We start from the raw sequence: 21,202 nt of genomic DNA, 5'->3' as shown, positions 1-21,202 counted from the left end.
GGCCCTCAGGAAGATGGCCTGGAACACTGAATCAGCGAGGCCTGTGGGATTGACAGCACTGTCCCCCACAGAGCCCACCAGGGCCCTCAGGAAGATGGCCTGGAACACCAAACCAACGAGGCCTGTGGGATTCACAGCGCTGCCTGCAGAGCCCACCCCGGGCGCCTCGTGTCTTTTGCTGTTCGGCATCCAGCTGTGTGGCGGCACCTGGTGTGCCAGGGGGCCGTTTTCACGGGCGAGATCTCCAAGCAGGTGATGCTGAGCTCAGCTCTCTCGGACTTTTGAACCACTTGCTGCTCTTTGAATATGGTTGGGAACTGCTGCTCCCCCTAGAGATGAATTCCCGTTAGAGGGTGTTGCATGGAAGCTGCCAGTGTGGTGATGAACAGCAGCCTCTGAGTGCCGCCGGCTCTCCTTCCCCACATCATTCTTGGTGCCACGCGGCTGTGTGGTGGCAGAATTCATCAGGGGATCACGCGGCCCACACAGTGCAGTCATCACAGATGCTGGCTGGCTCCTGGCCAGAAGCCCTCTGAGGTGGGAGGGCCTCCTGCTTCTGCACTGGCGTCTCAGGCTATTCTTCGAGCCTCTAAGTTCGTACCTCACCTGCACGGAATGTGTGGGAAGCCTGCACTGCGGCCTTGCTCACAGCTCTCCGTTTACCCTGGAGAGCCCTCAGGAAGGTGGTCGGCAACACTGAGCCAGTGAGGCCTGTGGGATTCCCGGCGCTGCCTGCAGAGCCCACTCCGGGTGCCTCGTGGCTGTTGCTAGTTGTCATCCAGCTATGTGGTGGCACCTGCTGTGACTGGGGGCCGGTTTTCATGGATGAGATCTCCAAGCAGGCAGGAAGAAATAGCCAGTCAGGACAGACCGTGGTGTTTGTGTGTGGATGGGTGTGAGTGTGTGTGAGTAAAAGCTGGTGTCACATGTCACAAGCTTAACTACTCCTCCCTTGAACGTCTTTTGAGGGTGGCAGGTGGACGCCCCGTCAGGCAGGTCACAGCTGTGGCTCCTGTGGACGTGCAGAATGGGAGAGAACATCCCATTTCTTTCTAACTCTAGCCTGATGCATTCGGGCGCCGGTGCAATTTATTTCCGGCTGTTTCACACGCCCTCGGTAGATCACATTTTATTAGATTCCTATCTCGAATACATTTTATCTAAGAGCTAAAAATTTTAAAAAGTATTAATCATCCTTACGCTAAGATAAGCCTCGATTGATAAGAAAGCAAAGTGTGAAATCATTTTTAAGGGTAAAAACATCAACTTCATAAGCCTCTTTGTCAGGCACAAAGCAGCATCACTTACTTGCTTTCCCAGCAGAAACACCGGAAGTCACAGAAGATCGCCAGCTCAATTCTCTGAGTTCCGAGGAGCCTCCAAACAGGTATCCGCATCCGTCTTCCTGTGGGTGAGAATTCCTGCCTTTCTCCTGAGGAGCTGGACACGGGGATCCTGGCCTACGTCCCTGCCTGCCATCCTCAGCTCTGCTGGGGTAGGGGCTGTCTCGGCCCCGTCTCCTGCCTCAGGTCCCTCGCAGGCAAGTGTCCCCTAGACACACAGGGTCAGGAAGAGTGGAGTAGGGTCTGAGAACTGGGTCTTACTTCAGGCGTCCAGCTGTGAGCCAGGCTTGGCCCTTGTCATCCACCCTGCTGTTGCTTTCCCTTGTTTCCTTTCTCCTTTCTGTCACAAAGGCAGCCTTTGCAGAGGAAGGTGTCCCCTGTGAAATCTCCTGCAGGTGGGTGGGGTCTCTGGGGAGCAGCTCCTACTCGACCAGTGCTCTCTCCCCAGACATGAGGCCCCGGGGTGGGCTCTGCAGGCAGCGCTGTGAATCCCACAGAGTTGTGCCACCAGGTAGGTCCAGCCGGGGTTCTCCGTTAGAAATTGCAGATTTTATATGAAATTAAATATTAGTGGTGGTGAGTTATTACTGGCAGTCTAAAATGTATTGTGAAAAATGTGTCCATTGAAAAAAGGAATTATTTTGAAGAAAATGAATATAAAATGTAGTGTGATGAAAACCTTAAATTATTTTCAAAAGGATGAACTTTTTCAAATGTGAAAAATTTTCAAACATTTATGAATAGTTTAAAATACTGTGTCTATTTGCTTCAGATTTTTTTTTATCTTTCTAGGTAACTTTTTGATTTGGTATAATTTTAAACTTTAAAAGTGCAAGAATACTCCTTGTTGATGTAATAAGTTCTTGGAGCGGGGGACCACATCCTAAATTCCACACGTGCACAGCACAGCACACGGGGCATCCCCCAGCACCCACAGGGCTGGCACCAGGACACAGGCTGTCACGGGGACCACATCCTAATTCCACATGTGCTCAGTGTAGCACGTGGGGCGTCCCCCAGCACCCACGGGGCCATCACCAGGACACAGGCTCTCACGGGGACCTCAGAGGGGTGGCTGAAAAACTGGAAGACAGTTCAGGCCTTCTGGGATGGGGGCCAAATCGCTCCTGTATTCCCCTCATCCCGTGTTCTGTGCCGTGTGGAGGGCGAGTGTTATGACTGAAAACTTGAACTTGGGTTGTCCTATGATTATGATAATAGCTGGGGAAATATGTGATTCTCTGTGTAGTAACATGCACATATACTCACACACACACATACACAGTCTGCAGGGCGGTTGGCAGCCTAGTGACTGGGCTGTGCCTGGATATTCTGACTTTATGGTTTGTTTTCTTTAAGTGAAGATCACGTCAGTCGAGAGGACAGCGCACTGGCCCGCTGGGCTGCAGACCCAGCCAATACAGCCTGGATGGAGAGTAAGTCCCCTGGCCGCCCACAGTCAGAATCCTCCCACGCTCCAAGACATCACTGCGGCGGGGCTGGGACCCTGAGTCTCATGTCTCGTCAGATCTCAAACTCTAAAAAGATGTTCGTTTACTGAAATTAGTGACATGGGCTGCCTATGCAGAAGTTTCACGGGGCTTCCTGAGGCTGTCACTTCTCCTGAGACCATCCCAGCTCCCCACATGCACACATGCACTGTTCCTGGTGGTTTCTTTCTAGCACAGGCTTTGTTGTTGTGGTAACAGTTGGGTATGTGGGGAACAGAAACTCTGACCTGCAGCCACGGTCGGCCACTACGCAGACGCTCACCCTCCACTTCCCGTGACTTCCACGGAGATGCGGTGTCTGGCTCCCGTTCTGAAGAGGGGGTGGGTGGGCCCCCTTTTTTCCCCAATACATAATTTATTTTACATAACTTGGTGTTTTCTTTTATTGAATCATAAGTATTCAAATGGGGATTCCTGAATAAATCTTTTGTTAATTTACCTTTGGCAGAAACAACAGATTCCAAAACATTTAATAGAATCTCATTTATTTGTAACTTAAAAAAAATTCTGTAGTATATTTTTCCAATACAAATGTGCCTTAAACGAATGTGCTTTAAAAGCTAACTGGTAATGATTTTGTTAATATCATAGCTTATGTAAGAGAACTATTACTTAAAGGACAGACTAGACATGTATATTTATAAAAACAACAATTTTTGTTCATGTGAATGATTCATGTTCAGATTTCAAAAATAGGAAACATCCTGAAGAGCATCGTTTTATTTATAATATCACTCCTGGAAATTATAGCAATCCGCAATGTAAACAGTAGGGCAAAGAATTCCAAACTGTGTTTTTATGTGCATTTAAACCTGTGGGATTATGTACTGTCTTTGTGTGAAGAATAAAACCAATGCACTTCCAACACATAGATGAAGCTTCCGCACGGTTAAGACCAAACCTAAAGGCATTCTTTATCCCTTTAAGTTGTGGAGCCAGCCCACCTCCAAGTGGCCAGATCTGTTGTCTCACCTGCAGTTTCAAAGGCTGAAAGATTTTTAGCTAGATTTACTTGTGTTTTAATTTTTAAAGGAGAGGTAAAGATTCCTTTCCTGTTTATGACTCTCATTATCCACTGGCTCACTAATTTCTATGTAACCGATTTATAGGATCAACTTACAAGGTAGAGCCGTCTTTGTTACCTCCTGATTATTAAACTGTCTCCTGGAAGTTTTCTGGTTTTAATTATGACTTTGTCAAAACAAAGATCTAAGTGTAATTAGATGATTCTGCTGGGTGGCTATTAAAGCAGGATCGTTACAGGATTAAATTATTGTCTTGGCACTTTGCTGGCAGTTTTATTTCCAAAGTAAAATCTGTCTGATTTTTTTTTTCTCATTACTCATCTTAATTACCCAGATGACAGTGAGTTAGAATCACTGTATTTGGAAACATGATCTCTAAACTAGCAGACCCTCAACATTATCTAAGAGGAGTAGAAATCTTTACTAAGCTGCAGCTAGTAAATGCTATTACAAGAAAGAGCATCTGTAAATATTTGAGCCTGACAGTAGCAGCAGAGAAGGAATTTTCCTGAATTTGCATTTCCCTGGTAGTGTGGGAACAGGAGCAGTGGCTGGGTGTCAGCGGAGAGTTTGGGTTTACTGATCTCATTTTCTTTCTGATGTGCCATAGGAAGCAGTTGCCTGTATGTTTTCGACATAGTCATACGTTGTAGTTTGGACGTTCTCTTGCAGGGAGGAGTACCGCTAGTCAGTGAGTGTAACTTCGATTTAAAGGCTGTTTTATGAGGTGGATTTTCATGTGAAGTGTGTAACTCTTACAGATACCTGAGGAAACCTCAGGCTCATTGTTGATGCCCTGTGTGGTCATCTCATACGGCAGGTTTTGCACATAGAACTTCCCTCCTTTTTTATGAAACGGTTCCACTTTCACAGAACCCTAGCGTTGCACGTGCTGCAGATTGAGAAACACTGTCCTGTAGGTTTAGTGTTTTGATACTTGCATGTGGCTACTTTTTACCTTCAGTGGCACAAAATTATGGTGTCATTGGTTGATTTGGATGGTTTTCCATTTTTTCCAGCACTGATGGGCTTTTTTTTTTTAATTTCTGGAATTTCTGTGTGCCACCTTTGTATTTTTTGTGCATTAGAACACATTAACTTCATAAGCTTAAAATATTTGTAAGTGAGCCAATTGGAAATGTATAATTGAACACAAAATCATTGTGTTCAATCTTGTACAACAAGATTGGCCTGGAAACCGTAAAACTCCTGACTAGGACATTTTACACCTGGTCCATTTAAAGTGACGTCCTTCACTCCCAACAAATTATTCTGCCCTAAAAATAATGCTTATGCTTTGGTAAGGTGCTTTTAACTAACTTACAGCCCTTGTTGTCTACTGGTTAGGAAAAAGAACAAAAAAGTAAAAAATAAATTTAAAAAAAACTATTCTTATAAACCAACTTTTTGAATAATCATGATATCATTGGCAACTGTGGCCCTATAAAATTTAAATTGTATTAGGTTTACATTGGTCACTGTTTAAAGTATTTCTCCCCATTTATTCCAGATCCAGAAGAAGCAATTTATGATGACGTTCCAAGGGAAAACTCAGACTCTGAACCAGGTTTGATTTTGTCTGGAATTGATTTGAGGAGATTCAGCTCAGCAGCCTTTCCCTCCGGATGCAAAAGTGACTGTTTAGTGGATGGCCCCGTCGTTTTCTGTATTCGTGTTTTGTATGTTGCTTCTAGAATGGCTTATTGATGTGTGGTGGAATATTGGTGTTTGTGTACCTATGTATATATGTTTATAACACTCGAAATAGGGCAGTTACCTTATCCCAAGCAAGCAGAGGAATTAAATATATGGAAAATGTCAGCAAAGAGGTAGGAAACATGGAGGCTGAGAAGCAGCACCGTATTCGAATAAATGCCATCAATGAGAAAATATAGAGAATCAGGCAAAGGTAATATTCAAAGGAAGAACTACTGAGAATTCTCTATAATGAAAGAAAAACATAAATTCTTAGATTTTAGAAACAGATTCAAAGCAGGATGAATTATACATTGATCCATACCTAGGCCCATACAATGGAGACCGCAGAGCACCAAGCCCACAGCGAATCTCCTCAGAGCAACTAGACAGAAAACATGGTTCCCTGCAAAGGAACCGTGATTTGACTTACCCACAAGCTAGGGGGTAGGTTCTCAAAGTGAAGAGGAAAATGGTCCTTTTAGCCTGGACTGCCACATACAGCAAAGTGAAGTCCTTTGAAAAGGGAGACAGGCAGCATCAGGCAGAGCCGGGGAGACTCACTGCCCGTGTAATCTAAGGAAATAGTTAATGATGTGCTGCAGGGAGGAACACACTGAACCAAGAAGGATGTAATGGGAGGTAGCAAGGAGTGGGGAGCCGGGAAGTGGCGGACATGTGGAAAGTCGCTCCCGCACTGTTTGGGACAGCACTGATAACACTGAGTTTCAGATGGACCCAAACCCCCACCAGAGCCGTCTGGAGGGCAGGGCAATTTTTCAGGGAGAGGATATAGTGACTGATTTTTTTTTTTTTTTTTTTTTTTTTTTTTTTTTTTTTTTTTTTTTTTTTTTTTTTTTTTTTTTTTTTTTTTGCTGTGATTGGTCAAGTTGGCATTTTATGCGTAACTGCTAAGAGAATCGGATTAGATTATTTAACTTTGAAACCAGTAGAGCAAATCCCAATCTGGTAAAGTCAAGAAAATATAAAATAAGAAAGCTTTGCAAATCATATGAAAAAAGACTGCAAAATAAGCACAAACATTTGGTACATATGGTAAATTGGATCCAATGGCCAGTAAAAGAAACCCTCAGACTGGATAAAATAGCAAAGTTAGACGTACATTCTTATGAGGCATACATAAAAGAGAAAATTTGTAAGTAAATGGATGGAAGAAGAAATAAAATGCAAATTCTAACCAAAGTATTGTCAGTATAAATATGATAATATATTAAATGTTAAGCCATAAAACAAGGAATAATTCACAAGGAAGATATCTAACAGTTCTAAACTCGTATGGACCTAACAGCATAGCCTTAAAATATATAAGCAAAATATAACAAAATATGACAAGGCTTAATTAGAAATATGTAAATACACTATTGCGGTGAGAGATTTTGAGAAAACTCTCTCTGCTATTGACGTATCTTAGACATAAAATCGGTAAACCGGCTGGGTATGGTTGCTCATGCCTGTAATTCCAGCACTTTGGGAGGCTGAGGCGGCAGGATCACTTGAGGTCAGGAGTTCAAGACCAGCCTGGCCAACATGGTAAAACCCCATCTGTACTAAAAATACAAAAATTACCCAGGTGTGGTGGCAGGTGCCTATAATCCCAGTTGCTTGGTAGGCTGAGGCAGGAGAGTCACTTGAACCCGGGAGGCAGAGGTTGCGGTGAGCTAAGATTGCACCATTGTACTCCAACCTGGGAAACAAAAGCAAAAGTCTGTCTCAAAAGAAAAAAATCAGTAAACCATAAAACACTGGAACAAGAACGTAGTGTGACTTGAAGGTCATGTACACATCCTTTAAGCAAGTAGTTCGGAATGTGTCTTTATATAAAGGAAGATTTTCTTCATGGGAAGTTCTCTATGGCTGATGGATGCCCATAGCCAGGTGGTCCTCAGGGTACCGATGGGGGCAGGGGCATTTGTGAGAAACATTTGAAGCGCTTTTCCCCAGCCTCCTTAGCACTGCCTGGGTGATGGAGGCTCTGCACAGTGCCTTCCGTGGAGCACGCCCGGGATTCCGCGTGACAGCGCCCTCTGTGGAGCACGCCTGGGGCTCTGTAGGGTCCTCAGCATGGTTCAGATTTCCTTCCACCCCCAGATCTAGATGATTCAGTAAAATCACAAACAGGCATACAACAGCCCCCATGGAATTCTAAAATTTTCATTTCATTTTGGAATTTATGCACTCAGATGAAATGATTTATGATGATGTTGAGAATGGGGATGAAGGTGGAAACAGCTCTTTGGAATACGGCTGGAGTTCAAGTGAATTTGAAAGTTACGAAGAGCAGAGTGACTCGGAATGCAAGAATGGGATTCCCAGGTCCTTCCTGCGCAGCAACCACAAAAAGCAAGTATGTGCCCCTCGTGCGTGTGAGGGACAGGGCTGTCGCATTAACATGCCTGGGGGCTGTGAATACGATTGTGATCCGCCTAGTGCTTAATAGTGATTTGTTAAGATGCTGATATGTAATTTGGGGAAAGCATAAGACATTGCCAAAGGAGAAGACGTCTAGTTTCATACAGTGAGTACCTGCATAGAAGGATTGGGAAATTAAACTTCTATAAATCACTTAAAAGGTTTTAAGTGAGCTCGATACCTTGAATATTTTAAGAAAGTAGTTACTCTCTGACTTGCTTGTGTTTTAATGCATTATGTGCTTTGCACGTAGCAGCATTTGTGCATCGTTAACTGCAGAACACTGAATAGGTGGTGGGATTCCCTGAGACGGGGCACAGCTGCACCTTGCTTTAAGTGAGGTTTTGAACCTCAGCATGTTTAGCATGCTAAAGGAAGGTGTAAAAATAGAAGATGTTAAGGGACAAAAGCTTCTAAGCCACCCTGTGACAATCCTTTCTTTTTTCTTTTTTTTTTTTTTTGAGATGGAGTCTTGCCCTGTCTCCCAGGCTGGAGTGCAGTGGTGTGATCTCAGTCTACTGCAGTCTCTGCCTCCTGGGTTCAAGTGATTCTCCTGCTTCAGCCTCCCAAATAGCTGCCCGCCACGGCGCCCAGCTAATTTTTGTACTTTTAGGAGAGACAGAGTTTCACCATGTTGGCCAGGCTGGTCTCGAACTCCTGACCTCAGGTGATCTGCCCACCTCAGTCTCTCAAAGTGCTGGGATTATAGGCGTGAGCCACTGTGCCCAGCCTGATAATCTTTTCTTAAAGGGAATTTTTATTCCCTTTTCTTTGGTGGAAAAGTCTTGAGGTTACTTAGGGTGCAAGATGGAATGTCAGTGCTGTAAGGTGTGAATTCTGGAATTCGGTGTTGTGAAGCATGGAACCTGGAAACCGTTCAGCTGAGGCACATCCCAGGTCTTGGTGGTGCCAGCCATGCCACATGCTTTTTGTTGTTAGAGTTTTTCGTGACTCTGCAAAAGGATAGATTTGTGCTCATTGACAGTGATGTCTGTGTACTTTCTGTGTGAAGCTGAGATGGAAGCCACATGCGGTCCTCGTCTGAGGTTGGCCAGTCCCGTGTTGCTGATACAGATGGTGACTGGACGCCACCATAGTGACAGTTGGTGATAACTGGTTTTATCTCGCCCATCTCCTAGTAACCCCCAGTAAGCAGAGATATTGTTCCTGGACATAGCTACCACATCCTTTTGCTTTACAAGTGATTATGGATTGCCTACAATTCTCAAATCCTGTGAACCTGCTTTGTAAAACTCAAGGAGAATCTACCAGTTCATGGCGGTCAGCTTAACCCCCCAGTATCATTCACAAGTTCTTCCAGGAACTTGGATCTTTTGTGTCACCATCATTATTACAACTGCAATTTAAACAATCAGTGAAACTGCAATTGTAGTTTTTTTTTTGTCTGTTTATTTTTTTTGAGATGGCATCTTGCTCTGTCACCCAGGCTGGAGTGCAGTGGTGTGATCTTGGCTCACTGCAACCTCCACCTCCCAGGTTCAAGCAATTCTCCTGCTTCAGACTCCCAAGTACCTGGGACTACAGGTGTGCACCACCGTGCCTGACTAATTTTTGTATTTTTAATAGAGATCGTGTTTCACCATATTGGCCAGGCTTGTGTCGAACTCCTGACCTGGTGATCCACCCACCTCAGCCTCCCAAAGTGCTGGGATTACAGGCATGAGCCACCGCACCCAGCCTGCAATTGTAGTTTTTAACAGAGCTGATAACTAAGATGATATTTAACTTACTGTAGCTGAGTCAGATACTTGATTTAAACTGAGATTTAAGAAGAATGCTGGGCTGATATCGGCGGAGGCTTGGTGTGTGCCTTGGAGTGTGGGTTGAATGCCCTTTGGTTTTGCCTTTGGGCTGTGGACAGAGAGCCCAGCCACTGAGGAGCTCAGAGGGATTAGTAGTCATTCCTTGGTCATAACTCAGGAAACCCTGCCCTTGCCTTGGAGCAGACCCATATCCCAGAGGAGCGCTTGACTGCCCAGGCAGTGCCAGTGGCTCAGCAGCCCTTCCTGCTGGGGGAAGAAGCCAGGGAAAGCCAGCACACAGTGGGTTTGTGGTGCAGGGTGACGATCCAGGAGTGCTGGGCTCTGCATTTCCAGCCTTTCTTGCGCCTCCATGTTGCCGGGACAGTGGCCTGGACCGGTGGTTGGGAATAGCAAGTGGGGTCCAGACAGGGCACCTGTGGGTTACGCCTGTCCAGGATGGAAGTGCTGCAGGCAGTCCCAAGTTTTCTAGTTTAAATGGTCACAATTTTAAAATGACCAAAATAAAACTATATGTTCAGAAATCATCTCAAAAAGTCTTGAATTTTATTAAAAACTTCCTAAAGTGTCTGTGACATGAGGAGTGCCCCCAGAGGAAGAGTGGCGCCTCAGTGTGTGCATCTGAAGTGTCTGTGACCACAGGGAGAAGGATCCGGGGGGCCCAGTCCATCAGTTCGAGAGAAAGTGACCTCAGGTTGGAAACTGTTGAAAATCCATGCAGCTATCCTCAAAATGTGTCACCTTCAGTACAGCTTAAATACAAGTATCTTTTGTTTGGATGCTGACATAAAAGAAGAATTTTATGTATATTTTATACATTTGATAATTTTGATTCCACCACAACGTAAGCGAATGATTTAACAGATATTTTGTATGCGTGCATTTGCTCCTGTCTGGCATGGAGAAGATGGCAGTCTGGTGTCTGGATCGTGTCTGTCTTTTGATGCCATTGATGCCATGTTTAACTCATTTCTGTATTTATCTCCTTTTTTAAAAATTTTTTTTGAGACAGGGTCCTACTCTGTCGCCCAGGCTAGAGTGCAGTGGCACCATCACGGCTCACTGCAGTCTCCACCTCTCAGACTCAAGCGATCCTCCCACCTTGGCCTCCTGAGTAGCTAGGACCACAGGCGTGCACTACCCTGCCTGACTAATTTTTGTATTTTTAGTAGACAGAGGGTTTCGTCATGTTGCCCAGGCTCATCTTGAACTCCCGAGCTCAAGTGATCCCCCCGCCTCCGCCTCCCAAAGTGCTGGGATTACAGGCATGAGCCACGGCACCTGGCCAACTATTTGCGGGTTTCTCTCTCAAGGACCAACTAGGCTAGTAATCAGGGCTCTTGTGTGTGGCCCCAGGAACCCCCAGCCAGGAGAGGCCTGATGTGCCACGGCAGATGCTGGCAGAATCCTTTCAATGTAAAATTGTCCCAAAAAACCAAAAAGAGCTTTTTGTGAAAAGACTGTGTCTCTTTATGCTGTAGCTTTCTCATGACCTAACCCGTTTAAAGGAGCACTATGAGAAAAAGATGAGAGATTTGATGGCAAGCACGGTGGGCGCGGTGGAGATTCAGCAGCTCAGGCAGAAGCATGAACTGAAGGTAGAGTCTCGCCCCCAGCCGCTGGCCCCACTGGCCGGGCGGGCAGTAAAGAAAAACCACATGGCTCGGTCAGTCCTTGCTGTCTGAACAGCGGTTCTCAAAGGATGGTCCAGGGGCTTCCGGAATCCCCCGACGCTTTGGGGCTCACGTGGACTCTGAGACGCTCTGTGCCTTTTCGCTCTCTTCCTTTACAGGGAGCCCAGGAACGTCCTGGAGGCTGCACAGCCTGTGGCCTCACAGCTGGCCGAACGCCGTCAGGCTGTCTACATGAGCACGGGTTCCAGAAATGCACAATAATGCCACTTTCTGTTTGTTTTGGAAAATACAGTAATTTTTCATCAATGTTATTAAAAATAACATGTAATAGGTTGGTTATTTTTTAAGTGAACATTTATAAAAATATCCAAAATTTTCCAGAGTTTCAACTTCAAATGTGATAAATATTGATACATAAAGCCCAGGTAAATGAAAGCCATTTGGGCTCTCAATAATTTTTCAGAGTGTCCAGGGCCCCTGTGACCGGAATGTTTGAGAACTGCCGATGTGAATGTGGTGATGGTCTGTTCTGCACGATGTGTTTTAAAAGGGCACTGTCAAGTACTTTCTCCTGCAGTTTGATCTTTTATCCTGCCAGTATTTGTGGTTGTTCCTATGTGTTGAATGGCACTCACTGGGAAGGGGTGCGGGCTCCACACTCCTTCCGGAGCAGCCGGTTCATCCACCGTGTTGTGCTCCGGCTGCCCCCAGGAGCCACGTTGCCCTCTCACATCCAGCGTCCAGCTGGCTTCCTGGCAGGGCATCTGATGAGATCTGCCTGAGGCATCAGGGTTCTGGGATAGTGGGCAGTGTGTCGAGGTTTCCGAGGAGCAGAGGACACTATCAAAGCCATGGGCGGGGTTTGTGGGCTACGTTTGCAGATTTTCACCGACACAGGGAGTGCCGGGGCTGAAGCAGGTGAGGGCACTGTGGGAGGCAGGGAAGAAAGGCCGGAATGCAGCTGGGGCCGGGCCCAGCTTACTCACTTCCCCTCGTGGGAGCAGCCCGTGTCAGCCCTGACAGCCAGGAGACCTGGCCGAGGGTGTGACCCGAAACCTCGGGGTCTTACCTGCTCTGCATGGACATGGGGCTCAAGGAGCATGGCCACGTTCCCGCCTGTCAGCTTGCAGTTCTCTGATCCTCTGTTCAGTGACCCTGATGGGGCTGGCTGAAAACCAAGGGTTCACAGCCCAGATCTGCGGTTGAGAAAGAGCAGGATGTGGACAGGCTATGTAGTAGGAAGTGCGCAGGCGGGCGCCAGGGCTCTCTGCGCATTGGGCAGGAGGCAGCGGACCTGGGCCACAGGGGCTGAGAAATGGCAGCAGGACACGGTCCTTTGTGGAGTGGGAGACGCAGGAGTGGGAGAGTGTAGGAGGCCGTGATGTTAGCGCCATTGATGGGGGACAGCGTTGCAAGCGATGGAGATGGGCTGGGGCCGTCGACACGGGTGTGAGGCCAGGCGTGCTGCGTGGTGTTCATGGGAAGGCAGCCTTCAGGCTTTTGGAAGTCAAGGGCAGGCAGACGTGACCGGGGCAGAGTGACACTGTCTGCACGCTGGCACCCAGCAGCCCTGCTCCTCGCTCGGTGCTGGTGTGACCCAGAGTGAAGGGAGTCCCATGCTTAGCTGCACTGCTGGTCCCTCGAGAGGTCCCTGGGACGGGGATGTTGGTTGTCTCATAAGAGGTCATCTTTTAAAGAGGTCTTCTTTAACAGACAAATCACTCAGCATCCAGCGGCCATTACCTCAGTTGCTGGGTTTTTAAGGAATAAGAAATCAGATGGCAGGAGATGGCTCAGACACCCCTGAATCCAGGCAGCCGAGAGTGTCCAGCATGGCTCTGGCTGAGGAAGCGGAGGCCGGGATCCCAGGCCAGGGGGATGTGGCCTCCAAGTCTGACATTGGCAGCGTGCTGCATCCGACCCCCCCTCAGGTGCGTCCGTGCGTGTCTGCGGCACTTGCCAGGGCCTTGCATTCAGCCCGTCGCCGGGCCTGGGTCCGTGTGACCATGCGTGTGAAGTGGCCCTGTCAGCAGCTGGCCTGGCCCCAACATGGGGTACAGTGGCAAGCCCCGAGAAGGTGGAAAGGCTACACTGGAGCTGTGAGTCTGCAGTTGGTGTTTTGCCATTTAATTTCAGGCGAGCCGTTTGACATCTGTGCACGTTAGTGACTCACCTGTGACCTCCACGTGGCTCTTTGTGTGAGTGGATCACATATAATACTGTAAATGGAGCAGAGAACATTTTTAACCATGTCCAGGAAGGGCTGTGCTTTTCAAGTCAGTTTTTTCCTTTTTTCCAACAAACAAAACAAAAACAAAAACTAGCCCAGAACCGCACATGACACATACGCTCACAAGAACCAGACTACTTGACAGTATTCTTTTAAACGAGGCAGATTAAAGCAGCAGGTGGGTTCTGCAGCCACCCTGTTTTCACATCTCCCTCTCCGTCGCAGATGCAGAAGCTCGTGAAGGCTGCGAAGGATGGCACCAAGGATGGGCTGGAGAGGACCAGGGCGGCCGTGAAGAGGGGCCGCTCGTTCATCAGGACTAAGTCTCTCATCACGCAGGGTCCGTGCTTGTGGGTCTTCTTGTGGGAGGACATGGGGTCGGGGGGTGGCTGCACAGGCTCCCACAGCCTCGGGGAGCATCAGCCTGCTCAGTGCTCGGGTCTGGCTCAGCCCTGCTGTCCCTGGCCTCCCTGTCCTGTGGGGACGGCGTTTTAGACCGAGGGCGCCCAGCAGAGAGGTGTCATTGAGAGTCACTGGCTGGACGTAGGTAGGGCTGCGCAGCTGGCCGCAGGCGAGTGGAAGCTCTCGTGGCCAAGGTGCCCCTGCTGTTTGCCATCTCCTCTCAGCAGCAGGTGGTCTGTGCCCCTCAGGCCTTACCTCATGCTCCTCCCGAGTCCCCTCAGGGATCCAGGGGCCTCTGTCACTGTGTATTATTGGCAGTGGACTCTGTATTTACAGCATAGCCGGCCCTCCTGAGCATGGCCCCACAGGGACCGGGGTTGTGAGCGTTCTGAATGGGGATTTCAGGAACGTTTTCCTTGGCGAGGGGAGATTTGGAATGATAGCTGAATTTCCTGGTTTTTCTAAGGATCTCATGAAGGGGCAGTGGTCTGTGCAGTTATGTGTGAAAAAGGCAGTTGGTGTGGAGGTGTGCATGGTGGCAGCAGGCAGTAGGATGGGGTCATTCACTGTCTGAGGAAACTTCTGGAGCCTTCGTGCACTGATGTCCTAAGATGGAGTTATGGGAAGGTGGTTGAGAGTTCACTGTCCCACGGTGGTCGCCGTGACTCTGACCTGGTGTTTCCTGGTTGTGTCTCCAGCTTTCTAACGTGCCTGTCTGCTGTTAGGGTGTGGGTAGTATTTGCTAATATCTGTACTTGAAGGGACTTTACATACACAGGTTCCCTCAAGGAAGGCCTCGGATACTATGTGTGTGTAATTGGTACAACATGGTGCAACTCAGGAAGCCTCTTTTCTTTCAGTCCACGTGAAGCCCTCGGCATCTCAGACAAGGTGGGGGAAAGCTATCAGCATCCCCAAGGGGTTGATCTGGTTATGGAGACAGACAGGTGCATTCTAATAAAATGTGTTGTAATATTGTGCCCTGATGGCAGTGCCATGAGGTGCCCGGGACAGCAAAGGACAGCCTTTGGGGAGGTGGCCATATTTACACAGCCTCTGGAAAGCGCACCCAGGCTCTGTCCTGCTAGGAGGTTGGTATTTGGGGCCGCATTCATTGCCTCAAGGAGTGTGTCTGCCCACCAGCAGCAACTTCCCGACTGGGACCCAGATTTCGGGAGCTGATCAGAACTGCCCACTCAGGGCCCCATGCCAGGTCTCCGAGCTGGGATTTGCAGGCTGGGCAAAGTCCTCCGGGATCAGATGTGTGGGACAGTCTGAGGAGCCCTGATCCAGGCTCTGAAAGGGCATGCTTTGTCTCTGGTTTAGAGGAGGTGCTCTTTGGGGGATCGGCTAGAGAGATGCAGCAGTTAAATAGGCAAACCCCTAAACCCTCCAACCTTAGTTTCCTATGCCATAAAATGGGAGGCTTGGACAGAATGTGTGTTCTTCGTCCTAGTTGTATGTAATAATTAACTAGGAATCTTTTAAAATGTGCTGGTGCCTGACCCTCCTTCCCTGGCCCATCAGCTGATTTCTGAGGAAAAAGATCAGGCATCAGTAGGTTTTGGAGCCCCTTAGAGGTTTTTCTGTGCAGCCATGGTTTCAGGTCTTCGAACTAGAAAAGTTCAGGTTTCTATCCCCTAAAAGTTCTTGTGCTTTTCTGATTTCTAGCCATTTTGTGGATTCTTTAATGTAGTTAGCTATATTTTAACAAATGAACATAGGCCGGGTGTGGTGGCTCATACCTGCAATCCCAGCACTTTGGGAGGCCGAGGCAGGTGGATCATCTGAGGTCAGGAGTTCTAGACCAGCCTGGTCAACATGGTGAAACCCTATTCTACCAAAAATACAAACAAACAAACAAAAATTAGCTGGGCATGGTGGTGGGCATCTGTAGTCCCAGCTACTTGGGAGGCTGAGGCAGGAGAATTGCTTGGACCAGGAGGTGGAGGTTGCAGTGGGCCGAGATCATGTCATTGCACTCCAGCCTGGGCAACAAGAATAAGACTGCATCTCAAAAAGAAAAAATGAATGTAGGTGTTTTCTTGTTTTTTAGAGATAGGTTCTCACTCTGTCACCCAGGCTGGAGTGCAGTGGCACAACCACAGCTCCCTGTCGCCTTGACCTCCTGGGCTCAAGTGATCCTCCTGCCTTAGCCTCCTGACTAGCTAGGTGAACAGGTATTCCCTACCATACCTGGCTAATTTTTAAATTTTTTGTAGAGATGGAGTTTTGCTGTGTTGCCCAGGCTGGCCTTGAGCTCCCGGACTCAAGAAATTCTACCATCTCAGCCTCCCAAAGTCCTGAGATTAGGGGAGTAAGCCACCAAGCCCGATTGTGAATTTTGTTTTTGCTTAAACTGTTTGAGTTTTGCAAAGCTATGCTTCTTAAGGCGTCCAGTGAGAGAGGGGCAAGAAATGTAATAAGTGCCGCCTCAGTTTTCATTGACTTCTGAATATTTGTTCTTAGCCATTCTTACCTGTTTCCTTGTTTCTGATTGTGATATGTTACAGATTAAAGAACTAAAATACTTAATTTACAAAAGAATCTAAAACATTAAAATTTCAAAATATTGCCATTTTACTATCTAGCTATTCATATGGCACCTCTCCCTTTTGAAGTTAAACTTCAAATACTGAAAATTTCATATACTCCTTGAGGCAGTGAATACAGCCCTGAATCCCCACCTCCTCACTGGATAGAGCCTGGCTGTGCTTCCATAGGTAGACAAATACCGTAGTTCCCTGTGGAAAGAACACTTTATTGGATTTGTTAAAAATTCAACTTAATAATAGCTGAGTATCAAGTAAGCATGGAAAATTAAACTCTACATAAAATATTTGACAGCTTATTTTACTGTACTATAGTGTTCTGAATATATTATTTCAGTGTAAAACTTGTGCATTTTGACTTCTTTTAAGATCACAGATCTTCTCTTGAGGAGGAGCAGAATGTGTTCATTGATGTTGATTGCAAGCACCCGGAAGCCATCTTGACTCCTATGCCTGAGGGCTTATCTCAGCAGCAGGTGAGATGATCAGCGCTGACACTAAGGTGCTGTTTACTGGCAGAGCTGTGCTGGTTTTTAAATGTTTGTATGTTTGATGCTGGTTGGTAAATATCTGCTGTCTGAAACTCTGTGTCTACTCAGGCCCTCCACTGTAGGCTCCTGGCCCAGCACTTATTGGCTTAATGCGGGGCTCAGCATGGGTCTGGGGGGACTCTGGTCAGCAGCTGTGGCCTGGGCTCAGGCTCTTCTGGTCCTGAAATATTTTGGACAGCACCCCTGAGTGTAACTGTGAGAAACAGGGGGAACTTGCATTCTTCATGGGAGTCAGTCACACTGGTTTGGACTTTTACGGAGACAGCATGTGGGTGTGTAAGGTCAGTATGTGTATGTGGCTACCAGAGACTGACAGATTTCAATAACTAATGAAATCTGAATTTAATATATTTCTTAAAAATGTGATACTTGGTAGCAAAAGGGAAAAAAAATCAGTAGTTTTTCTTTGATTGTCTTTGGGTAAAAGGAAGAGAAAACTTGAACCAGAGTGTTAATACCGAGTTTTCAGACCTTGAGGAACCAGAGTGCTAGCACTGAGTTTTCAGGCCTTAAGCAGCAGGGGCTGATCTTTGGGATAACGGGAGTTGTTTACCACATGGGCAGCGGGTTGCAAGCCATGGACACCAGGACAGATAGGCAGACACATGCGTAATCACGGTCTGGGTAGATTCCTGATACACGTAGGCAGATAGAGCGAGACAGAGCATTGTCAGATGAAAGAAAAACAACATAGAACTGCTTAGTGACAAGGCCAGAGTTTAAAAAGAGATGAAAAGAGATACCTGCGAGCTGTTCGTAATCAGCCAGGCTGAAATACGAGGCTTACATCTGATTTGCATTGAGCAGAGATGACTGAAGTATTATTTTGTCGGCAGCATCACACGTGTGATGGGATGAAGTGTGAACAGAGCTTGGGAGACAGTTGAGCCCCTGTCACTCATGGTGCATGCTCTGTGCAGGCCCTGTGCTGAGCCCCTGCTGTGTTTCTCTTCCTTTAGTCCTCCCAGATGCTCTCGCTGTCCTTACTCTGTAAGGAAGCCTGGGTTCGGAGGAGGCTGATCATCCTAACCACGTCCTCTAGCTACGCGAGGAAGGGCTTGTGTCTGCCTTCAGTCTCCCCAATCACTGCCTGCTCCTACCCCGTCTGTGCTCACTAGGGCCGTGGGATCCTGGCTGCCACATGCCACAGGGGGATGGTTGACAGCCTTTACCAGGAAAAAGGATCCAGCACTTTCTCCTGTGCCTGCTGTCCAGCTCATCAGCCTCACTGCAGAGTCAGGAGTTACAAAAGGGCTTCACGGATGAACACTTGTTGCCATTCAGATGAGACGCTCAATAGGATGACACCCTGGGCACTAACCACATGTGAGGTCCCTGTGCTGGGGAGGACGAACCATGAGAGAAGGACTTGGATCCTCACTCTGGGAACTTAGTGTAGTAGGGAAGCCAGAAACCAAAAATCCTAAAATCAGGGAAAAGCACAGAGGAAACGCTGCTGACGTTGGTGGCGGGGGCTGAGGGACATGACTTCCTAGGGGATGAGGGATCAGATAAGAATCATAGCAGGAGTATAAGTGACTCACGACCAGAAGAGCCAGGAGCCCTAGAGGACATGTGGCCCAAGCCAAGACAGCAGCCTGAGCTGCAAACCAGTGGGCAGGGGGCAGGCTGAGCACCAGGGAGAGGACTTGAGGTCCTGAGTAGGGGAGCCTCTATGAGGAGACATGAGTGGGGTGAGGAGTCAGTGAGCAGACATTGAGTGGGTCGAGGGTCCGCGAGGAGACCCCGAGTGGGGTCGAGGGTCCGCGAGGAGACCCCGAGTGGGGTCAGGGTCCGCGAGGAGACCCCGAGTGGGGTGAGCGTCTGCGAGGAGACACTGAGTGGGTGAGGGTCTGTAAGCAGGCAGTGAGTGGGGTGTTCGGTGTTTGTGAGGAGGCACTGAGTGGTGTACAGAGTCTGTGTGGAGATCCTGGGTAGGATTTGGTGTTCTAGGAGGAGAGACTGAGTAGTGATTAATCCGGTGTGGGCAGATGTCAGAAGAAAGATGGTTGGACCTTTTTGGTGTTTGGCACGTTTGTAAATGCCTGTGTTAGGCACTGATTTTGGCAGAGTTAGTCAGTGAGTATTTGCAAGCTGTTTTTAATTGTTTTATGGTATCTGTAAAGGGGTTAAGCTTCTCCAGTTAGTCTCGGATCTGGATGAAAACCCTAAGTTTTTTGCTCTGATTATCTGGGAGGCTTTTATCTAGTAGTTAATTTCTGGTGTTCCGTTTTCTTTTTTTTTTTTTTGAAGGTGGATTTTAATGTCTGCATGCACCTTGCTAATCACATAATAATCGTTCAGTAAAGTAATGTGTATAAAGGACTCGGTGATGTTAGCACATCCCTGTCATCTTCAGTTAGATGATAGCTGGGATTATGGTGAGAAACTTATTAGTTTAGAGTTTCTCTGTTTTTCCATCCAGCTTTCTTTATTGTAGTCGTGATTCACATCGATTATGTATTTCCTCCTGCCAAGTGTGTTGTCCATGGGAGTTTTCTCTTGAAAGGTGAAACAGCGGGTATTGATGCTCTGTAATTCTTGTTCTCCTCTAGAATTGCGTTAAGGGAAACATAGCTGTTAAGTGCTGTATATTAAACATTCTTTGCATGCCTAATTTGGGGGTGGAAAAGGAAGATGTTCTTTTTGAAATACAGAAGGGTTGTCCTTTACTTGGAAAGCTCCCTTGATGCTGGAGGACAGAGGATCCTGTCCTGTCCCCTTCCCGGTGGGGACATGAGGAATGGCAGGCTGGGCCAGGCCCAGGCACCATCTGCAGCTCTCCATGCTCAGGTCCAGGAGCCCTCCAGCCCTGGCTTTGTGTAGTTGCCCTGTGACATTCATGCCAGGAGCCCTCCCTGTGGGGCCTGTCTTCAGGTTGGATGTCTCCTCTGTGACCTTTAGTCAGGGTTCTGAGAAAAAGAGTGTCAGCACTGGAGGCTCCCGACCCACCCATTAGTGGGCATGCAATTCCATATGTCAAACTGAACTGCCAAAAAGACTGACATCACATGCAATAGCCAAGAAACCTGGGAGATTGGTTTTGTTTTTGTATTTTAATATTATACCTATTCCAGATCTTTTGACCTGATACTACAATATTATCATCTCAAGACTTTAAACTGTGTGTGTGTATGTGTGTGTGTGTGTGTGTGTGTGTGTGTGTGTGTGTGTAGTATGTATGTATACACAAGTAAATTCCTGTTTGACTCAGGAGCCTTGGGATAGTGTCTGGGAATCTGAATTTCAGAACAAAGACTGGCCTGGGTTTGATGATGGGAGGGGTTGCTTGGCCTTTGGGTTCCAAGCTCTCCTTTGAAAGGGATGCCTCTGTGCTCTGACATTTCCTGTGAATCAGTCAGCAGCAGCTGCTGCAGCTTCCCAGATTCTAGTTTTGTGTGTGTGTGTGTGTGTATGTGTGTGTGTGTGTGTGTGTGTGTTTAATCCCAGCCACATCTGCATGTTTTAATATATCAGTTTCTTTTTTGGGTATTTTAGAAGGGTTGATTTTTGTCTTTGGCAAATGGAATAACTCTTTCTCTAAAGAGAATAACCTCTCCCTGTTAATCATGCTGTGTAGAGATCTTGGTTGTCCTGCAATCTTCTTAACCAGAGAAATTTACTTTGTGAAAAATGCTCTTTGCCCGCTAGGTGGCAATGTGGTCCCTTCAAATAGCATAACCCAGGGCTGCAGATAGCCTGGTAATACACTGGTGTGTCTGTGTATATGTATGTGGTGTGTTTATGTGTGTGCATATGTGTGTTATCTTGCATGTATGTCTGAAGTTGTGTGTAGGAATGTGTGTATGTGGTGTGCCCGTGGATGTGTTCATATGCATGAGTGTGTTATCTTGCATGTATGTGGGTGGTGTGTGCAGGTGTGTGTGTGTGTGTGTGTGGTGTCCTGTACATGTGTTCATATGCATGAGTGTGTTATTGTGCATGTATATGGGTGGTGTGTGCAGGAATGTGTGTGTATCTGTGTGTGGTGTACCTGTGCATATGTTCATATGCATGAGCGTGTTATGCATGTATGTGGGTGGTGTGT

At 47.3% G+C, this 21,202-nt stretch overlaps 1 protein-coding gene across 9 annotated transcripts in view; it reads left to right on the top strand.

Moving 5' to 3' along the window:
* ARHGEF10 (Rho guanine nucleotide exchange factor 10) overlaps window positions 1–21,202 on the top strand; it is a 120,496-nt gene that overhangs the window by 34,132 nt on the left and 65,162 nt on the right. For 3 of the 9 annotated variants that reach the window (XM_037728724.1, XM_017501128.2, XM_037728726.1), the window contains exons 5-11: window positions 1,321–1,387; window positions 2,703–2,779; window positions 5,390–5,512; window positions 7,776–7,939; window positions 11,267–11,383; window positions 13,875–13,989; window positions 16,973–17,079. In XM_037728724.1, the coding sequence (XP_037584652.1) occupies window positions 1,321–1,387; window positions 2,703–2,779; window positions 5,390–5,512; window positions 7,776–7,939; window positions 11,267–11,383; window positions 13,875–13,989; window positions 16,973–17,079 (770 nt within the window). The remainder of the gene's footprint in view (window positions 1–1,320; window positions 1,388–2,702; window positions 2,780–5,389; window positions 5,513–7,775; window positions 7,940–11,266; window positions 11,384–13,874; window positions 13,990–16,972; window positions 17,080–21,202) is intronic. The other 6 variants (XM_037728725.1, XM_017501130.2, XM_017501129.2 and 3 more) reach the window with 5 other exon arrangements.

The sequence above is a fragment of the Cebus imitator genome, unplaced genomic scaffold (genome assembly GCF_001604975.1).
Source record: "Cebus imitator isolate Cc_AM_T3 unplaced genomic scaffold, Cebus_imitator-1.0 Scaffold279, whole genome shotgun sequence".
In the NCBI taxonomy this organism is placed as follows: Eukaryota; Metazoa; Chordata; class Mammalia; order Primates; family Cebidae; genus Cebus; species Cebus imitator.
This window is presented reverse-complemented; position numbering and strand designations above follow the sequence as displayed.